The sequence below is a fragment of the Amia ocellicauda genome, chromosome 3 (genome assembly GCF_036373705.1).
Source record: "Amia ocellicauda isolate fAmiCal2 chromosome 3, fAmiCal2.hap1, whole genome shotgun sequence".
Taxonomy (NCBI): Eukaryota; Metazoa; Chordata; class Actinopteri; order Amiiformes; family Amiidae; genus Amia; species Amia ocellicauda.
Window position 1 is genome coordinate 22,026,223 of NC_089852.1, and position 8,037 is coordinate 22,034,259.

At 43.2% G+C, this 8,037-nt stretch overlaps 1 protein-coding gene across 1 annotated transcript; it reads left to right on the forward strand.

The window, feature by feature from the left end:
- On the forward strand, positions 1–7,764 carry dcakd (dephospho-CoA kinase domain containing). Its single transcript, XM_066698488.1, has 5 exons — positions 1–99; positions 2,128–2,244; positions 4,764–4,967; positions 5,572–5,659; positions 5,870–7,764. Exons 2-5 carry the CDS (start codon positions 2,133–2,135, stop codon positions 6,153–6,155), a joined length of 690 nt encoding a protein of 229 aa, XP_066554585.1. The 5' UTR covers positions 1–99; positions 2,128–2,132; the 3' UTR covers positions 6,156–7,764.
- Positions 7,765–8,037: the final 273 nt, after the last annotated feature.

Consider the following 8,037-nt stretch of genomic DNA (forward strand, 5'->3'; position numbering starts at 1 on the left):
CTGCGGGGTCCTGGGCCACTGTGCGGCTGTCTTCACGGATCGCCTGAATCATTTCCTGTGAGAGCAGGAAACGGTATCAAAGAAGTCCCCAAGAAAAGAGTAAGTAGCTCGCCGATGTTGTGTGAAACCCTGGTGTACGTGTGCGCACTGCGCGCCAGGAGGACAAATTAAAACTGTTTTGAAACTAAGATGGCACAGTGCTGAACTTTCTTGGTGCCGTGCTGTCAATGGCAAATCACGATCCCTGTTCATAGGATTACAGATTGCGCATTGCACTAATGCAATTGTACGTTATATATGTTTTTTCATAATTTATGCATAAAAAACAGCCATGTAAGATGCATACATTTCGTTTAGCTAGCAGTGGTAGCTTTATTACCACAACAAGGCAGGGCTGTAACTTTCTAGCTAGTCGCGGCTGTGCCTCAGTGACAGGATATCAGATCAGATTTAAAACATGGGGAGATAATATCAGTAGCATTAGAGCTTCTATTATAGCAATCAGCATCGGAATATCCCCCATATAATATCAGGTTCACGTTTGAGGGCGATTATTGAATTAGTCGCTTCATGGCTCTGAGAAAAATAATAATGCAGGGCGTATCTGTGTGTTCTTCCTCAGGACGTTGTTGTGGGAAGTGACATCTTGTACAGATCACAACAAAACGCCTCATTATTGAGATCACAGCATAATGTTTCCGTCGGACACTAGAGGAGGCTCAGCACACATTCACAGTTAGGCTATAAAACATACTTGATGTAAAACTGGTGTATCAATACGAGCCAGACAGTTCAGTCATTCATTAGTAACTTCTCCTCTCAGGTGTCTATGCTCAGTTGCTCATATACGTCAAAATAACCGAACATGATCAGTCATGCGATGTAAACAAATAGGCTAAACAAGGCAAACACACACGCCGTCCCAGTGGAATATAAATTAAAAATTGATCTCAAACTGTAGTGCCCAGTACTTTAATTAAAACGTGGTGTATAGCGCCTCTCGTAGGGATTTACTGAGTCACTGTCTCCGCTATCTTTAAACCGCCTTTCTGGGATATATCGATTTAATGCCAGAAGGAGACAAGGCACAGACCAGCTTTGAGAAAACATTGTGTACCCCTGCTGCTGAAAACTAAAACGTCTTAACTAAAATCAATGAATAAAACTTCTAGAACTTGCAAGGACTATAACATATTAGAATAAGTATGAAGCCTTCCCTTTCACACAAACTTTTTTAATTGATTTTAATTGACCAGTTGTAATGTAGTATCACTTCATCTCTTACTGTTCTACAATTCAAACTAGATTGTCTTTATTGTATCTTAAAATAACAATAAGATGCATATCATGTATTCATAACAACCAGAATACAGGTTATCTATAATTTATCTGAATAACCATATCTTTAATATGCAGTTGTACCAAACACTCAGATTTTCCTCAGTGAATCTATTGATTTTTCCACAATTGCTTTCTGAAATGAATCCCAATATTTTAAAGCCTGCCTTGAGTTTAAAATTGCACCAGTTCCCCTCACGCTTTGTTACTGATGCAGCTCTATTATTACACTTCCAAATAAAATCTGATATATTTCTCATAATCTCATTCTTCACTCATTTATGGATCTGCATATTGACACGTGCTGAAGAACTGATCTTAAAATGTTGTAATATCTCACTCAGTTCAAATTGAAGACCATTATCTGAAAGAGATTTTACAGTGTAGACAAACTGTACTCAGTACAAGAACAAAGTGTAATCTGACCCTCCACTTTGCTGCAGATCTGTACTCTTGGCATCCACAGTGAATACAGATCTCTTTGTTTCTGATGGTTTAATTTCTGCAACAGGGACTCTAACTCTTTGCCCATACCTGAAAATTGCATACTGAGTGAAGTTCTTCAAGCTAGCATTCAGCTGTACACTTTATGCCTAGTTGCTTTTAGACTTGACTATAGACACATGCAGCTCTCAGCACATCCTACAGATGAAGTACCACCTCCACACCTCCTGGACTAAGCCTGTACAACGGTCAGCACAACAGTCCAAGGAGGGTCTGCTCCCTGTACGTAATGGCACGGTTGTTGTAGATGTGTGTAACTAACTATGAGTGTACGCCTGTGTGTAGGGAGGATGTTCCTGGTCGGGCTGACAGGCGGGATAGCGTCGGGGAAGAGCACAGTCTCCGCTGCCCTGCGGGAGCTGGGCTGTGCAGTCATCGATGCGGACGTGGTAGCCAGACAAGGTACCGTGGAAGCAACACCCTCCCAGGGAGTAATGTATACATTTAAAAAACCCAATACTGCTTCAGGTTACACCTTCCCTGCTGTGGATTAAAGACTTCATGTGTGGTTCTGTGGCCAACCAACCGCAACTGCATTTGACCACTTGTGCACTCCTACCTCCATGCCATGCCTTAAGTGTGCTTTTTACACCATTAACCGCCTGGTTTGCAATTGTCAGACATTTTGGTTCTAGACTGTCTGAATGTAGACGTCTGATGGTGGTATAGTATGGAATCTTGCGTGGGTCAAAAAGCATGTAATTTCCAGTCTTGAAAGTGAGGGTAGAGCCGTTATTAATGTTTTATATAAACTGTATTATATTTTATATTAGAAATAATAATAATATGCAGACTGAGCAAAGTAGATTTGTCAAGCTAGCAACAGGCAGTTGTCCAGAGGATATGCTCTGGACATTCTCCTCTCCACTTTGACTTCTGTTCATTATGATAAGAGGAACACTCAAACAGATCAATAGCCCACAGATACCAGTTTGTTTGGGGTTTCCTGTTCTTCTCTCAATGCTGAAGATGCTACATTATAGTGATTGACTAACTCATTGTCCATTGTTAAAGAGAAACTGTGAGATCGGGCAGTTTGTATACCATAACAGGAAGACATCTGCTTCCATGATGATCCCCCTCCTCAGGAAGACCACCACAAACATTCAGAAACCTGATCTCAATACAACACTTTGGGAAATCTGTGACTGCCCACAGACCTACATGTCATGCATTGTATAAAAGGCTGTCCACTTATGCTATTCAATAAGTCTCTGCTGAGGTAGAGTGCTTCCATGTTGGGGCCCTTGCAGGCCTGGCATGTTAAATAAATACATTTATCATCTACAGTGGGGGAAAAAAGTATTTGATCCCCTGCTGATTTTGTACGTTTACCCACTGACAAAGAAATGATCAGTATAATTTTAATGGTAGGTGTATTTTAACAGTGAGAGACAGAATAACAACAAAAAAATCCAGAAAAACGCATTTAAAAAAAGTTATAAATTGATTTGCATGTTAATGAGGGAAATAAGTATTTGACCCCTTCGACTTAGTACTTGGTGGCAAAACCCTTGTTGGCAATCACAGAGGTCAGACGTTTCTTGTAGTTGGCCACCAGGTTTGCACACATCTCAGGAGGGATTTTGTCCCACTCCTCTTTGCAGATCCTCTCCAAGTCATTAAGGTTTTGAGGCTGACGTTTGGCAACTCGAACCTTCAGCTCCCTCCACAGATTTTCTATGGGATTAAGGTCTGGAGACTGGCTAGGCCACTCCAGGACCTTAATGTGCTTCTTCTTGAGCCACTCCTTTGTTGCCTTGGCTGTGTGTTTTGGGTCATTGTCATGCTGGAATACCCATCCACGACCCATTTTCAATGCCCTGGCTGAGGGAAGGAGGTTCTCACCCAAGATTTGATGGTACATGGCCCCGACCATCGTCCCTTTGATGCGGTGCAGTTGTCCTGTCCCCTTAGCAGAAAAACACCCCCAAAGCATCATGTTTCCACCTCCATGTTTGACGGTGGGGATGGTGTTCTTGGGGTCATTCCTCCTCCTCCAAACACGGCGATTTGATGCCAAAGAGCTCGATTTTGGTCTCATCTGACCACAACACTTTCACCCAGTTCTCCTCTGAATCATTCAGATGTTCATTGGCAAACTTCAGACGGGCCTGTACATGTGCTTTCTTGAGCAGGGGGACCTTGCGGGCGCTGCAGGATTTCAGTCCTTCACGGCGTAGTGTGTTACCAATTGTTTTCTTGGTGACTATGGTCCCAGCTGCCTTGAGATCATTAACAAGATTCTGGGCTGATTCCTCACCGTTCTCATGATCATTGAAACTCCACAAGCACAAGATGAGATCTTTCATGGAGCCCCAGACCGAGGAAGGACTGACAGTTATTTTGCGTTTCTAATAATCGCACCAACTGTTGTCACCTTCTCACCAAGCTGCTTGGCGATGGTCTTGTAGCCCATTCCAGCCTTGTGTAGGTCTACAATCTTGTCCCTGACATCCTTGGACAGCTCTTTGGTCTTGGCCATGGTGGAGAGTTTGGAATCTGATTGATTGATTGCTTCTGTGGACAGCTGTCTTTTATACAGGTAACGAGCTGAGATTAGGAGCACTCCCTTTAAGAGAGTGCTCCTAATCTCAGCTCGTTACCTGTATAAAAGACACCTGGGAGCCAGAAATCTTGCTGATTGATAGGGGATCAAATACTTATTTCCCTCATTAACATGCAAATCAATTTATAACTTTTTTGAAATGCGTTTTTCTGGATTTTTTTGTTGTTATTCTGTCTCTCACTGTTAACATACACCTACCATTAAAATTATAGACTGATCATTTCTTTGTCAGTGGGCAAACGTACAAAATCAGCAGGGGATCAAATACTTTTTTCCCTCACTGTATGCATCCAGACTGGGTTCTTCAGTGAGGTTTTGCAACTTTGCTTCAGTGATGTCCTGTGTGTTTCAGTGGTGCAGCCCGACAGCCCAGCCTACAGGCTGATAGTGCAGCACTTCGGCCCAGAGATCCTCCTAGAGAGCGGGGAGATTGACCGCGAGAAGCTGGGCAGTATCATCTTCTCCATCCCAGAAAAGCGCAGGCTGCTCAACTCGCTCACACACCCCGAGATCCACAAGGCCATGCTCAAACAGATCCTGACGTTCTTCCTGAGAGGTGAGAGGGAGACCTGTATCCATAAAAATATGGAATTACATTCGACCAAAGTTTAAGCATATTTTCCTATTCTTGCCTCCACACCGTATCACATTTTTTCTTACAGAATAACATCTGGTTCTGTCCACACTGGCGGCATTATTCCTGTCTTGACTTATTTAACGTGGTTTTGGCTGGTTAGACTTTGAAATGGTTTTGGTTTATGTTTGAATACAAATTAAATGAAAAACAACAACAAAATGTAAAGGTCCAAAGCAGGAACTGTTAAATTAAGAATGTTCTAACCTAAAAAGTAAAATTGTAATCAGCCATACCATCTTAAAAGAAGTCTTGACACTACCTCTGTGGTCATGACTTTTACAAGCATGTAAATACAGCCATTGTAAGCAGTTCTCATACCTTATCCTTCCATTTTTTAGATGTGATTCACATCCTTAAGTTTAATTGGTTTGCTAGTTGGAATCTGGGAAGTGCCACAAATTGATTTTGACCAGCTCATTCACAATAGGAGCCATTTACGAACAACGTTGCATATTTTCCCTGCTGTTTAGTTTGGGACTTGTTTTGTGTAACTCTCCCCCCTCTGCTCTCTCCTCTCCCTGAGGGTACCGTTATGTAATCCTGGACGTGCCCCTGCTCTTTGAGACCCGCCGGCTCACTCGCTTCCTCAAGCACACCGTGGTGGTGTACTGGTGAGTGTGTCTGTGCCTTCCTCCCAGCATGCACGGCAAACGATCACAGACACCGTCGGAGTACCGCTCTTCACTGGCTGAAAATAATTGAAAATTGGAAATAAACGCATGTATTGTGATAGTACTCATCTTGTTAAAAGCTGTAGCTGAAATGTGATATGGGGATGGATGCGGTGCTGATGGCCAGACTTTTGTGGCTTCTCCCCACAGCGATCCAGCCACCCAGCTGTCTCGTCTGATGCAGCGTGATGGTCTGACACAGGAGCAGGCCGAGATGCGCGTCGGCGCCCAGATGCCCCTGAACGAGAAGCGCGGGCTGGCTAGCCACGTCATTGAAAACTCGGGCGGTCGCGAGGACACCCACAGGCAGGTCCTCCGGCTCCACACCCAGCTGGAGGACTCCCTGGACTTCCTGCTGGTCAGGGCCCTCGCCGTCACTCTGGCAACCGGGCTCGGGGGCCTAGTCCTGTTCACCCTCAAGCAGCTCGTCTCCTAGCAAAGGCCACCAATGAGACAGCTGCACAGATTGCTGGCAAACACTGGTCTTGCCCTGGTTGTGTGGAATGGAAACAGCAAACTGTGCCCGCATGAATTGGCACTACACACCTACCTAAAGTTTTTAGAAATCTAACTTGTTTTAATATTTTCAATTTTAATGAACGCCTGTGGATTGACGGTGTTTCCTCTATCTTCTTTTGAGCTCTGTTGGAATGTAACCAGACTGTGAAAGAGTTCTAGCATCAGGGACAGGGAATAAATAGGTGATTCTGTCTTTATTCAGTAGGGTGAAGACTGAGTACAGGCTGTCTGTAGAATTAGGCTCACTACTTTTTCAGACTTTGATTCCTTATCTGGGCCTAAAATGAGTGTAAGGGCATATTTGCCTTTTATAATTGTAAAATGTTTTGTTTAAGCCAATTTCACACACTTGTTAATTGCACTATTTGACTGTTTGGGGGACAACAAGCTTGTCTTTTAGCCGTGATATCTCTGCCAGTGAGCTGTTCAACCACACAAACTGGGAGCGAGATGCGTCTTGGGAGTCTTCCTGACAAACAGTCCAAAAAGAGAGATCATCATTATATCTCATTTGCATTCTCGGATCATATTGAATCAGCAGTCACCCTGGTGCAATTGTCTTTCAGCAGGCAGGAAACACGGCACAGGTTCCTTGGTGGTGGTATGTGCTGGGATATTAAGATGTTTTAATGAAAGAGAAGTATTTTAGTTTTAAATGCCTGGGGTTAAAACGGGGGCTGTGCTGGGAAGGAGCAAGCATGATCGAAATCTTTCCCTCATGGGTTTTGACTTTCTTTAAAAAAAGTAATCAGTTGTGATCATAGCACAGTGACTTGCATGGATTGCATATCATCTGGAACTGCATCATACCTCATGGATTAACCAAGTCATTTTTTTCCTTTGTTTTTAAAAATAATTATTCAATGTGAAGAACAAGCAGACCTGCCGGGGAGTCAAACAGGAGACACAGTATGGGAGAATATGAAGTCCAGTCCAGTAGTGCAACAGGTCTTGGAGTTTCAGAACTATATTTACACATGGAAAGCAGTGGGGGTTTTCAATTATGGAAATACAGGAATTGACAGAAGACTGGTGTGGACTAGATACAGAAGAAGGAAGATAAGAAGCAACAGAAGGGAACAAAAGGGATAGCCTCAATAACCCGTGTCATAAAACCAACATACAAGAAAGTTGCTATTATTTCGGTTTCTGAACTTGATCTATCCCTCCATACTGATGAGGAAAGCTGATCGAGAGCCATGAAGAAAGGGCCTGAAGAGACCCTCGGGTCAATTGGCTGGTGGCAACGGAATGAGCAAGACTGGCTGAGCAGCGTCCTGTCGTTCTTGGACCCTGCTCTCGTTCCCAGGTGCCTACTGTTTGGTCTTAGAGTCATTCCCAGCTGAGTGCAATGTGAGGAGATGGGTTAAAACTTATTTTTAGTGCTGCTACTTTTACCTAAAGCTCCCACGCAGGGTCTGTATTATTTGCTGCCAGTCACAACTTTCATGTGAAGACTTATGATGTAATTTGTTCATAAAATGATAAACAAATACCCCTCTTGACGAATAAATATTTGAATACTTTGTGGGCCTTGCCTCTTTATTTTCTGAGTTGGGGTGCGTGTGGAACAGTGGCGATGGAGAGATTGACGAAGAGAATCCCAGCTTTTGACATTTAGTGCCTAAATGTGCTTTAGAATAATCCTACCTTTCAGGACTATTGCACATCAGGATCTCTCTCTCTCTCTTTATGGAGGGGATACTAGGTGAGTACCAGATTACAATATTTTTTTAATTGGTAGGATTTAATTTGCAGTACCTGAATGAATGTGCTACACACAATTCTACTACTACTTC

Excerpts from the sequence above, each read along its gene's own strand:
- dcakd (XM_066698488.1), top strand. The coding sequence starts at position 2,133 with ATGTTCCTGGTCGGGCTGACAGGCGGGATAGCGTCGGGGAAGAGCACA. Across the intron at positions 2,245-4,763 it reads GGACGTGGTAGCCAGACAAG|TGGTGCAGCCCGACAGCCCA; the intron begins GTACCGTGGAAG and ends TGTGTGTTTCAG. Across the intron at positions 5,660-5,869 it reads CACACCGTGGTGGTGTACTG|CGATCCAGCCACCCAGCTGT; the intron begins GTGAGTGTGTCT and ends TTCTCCCCACAG.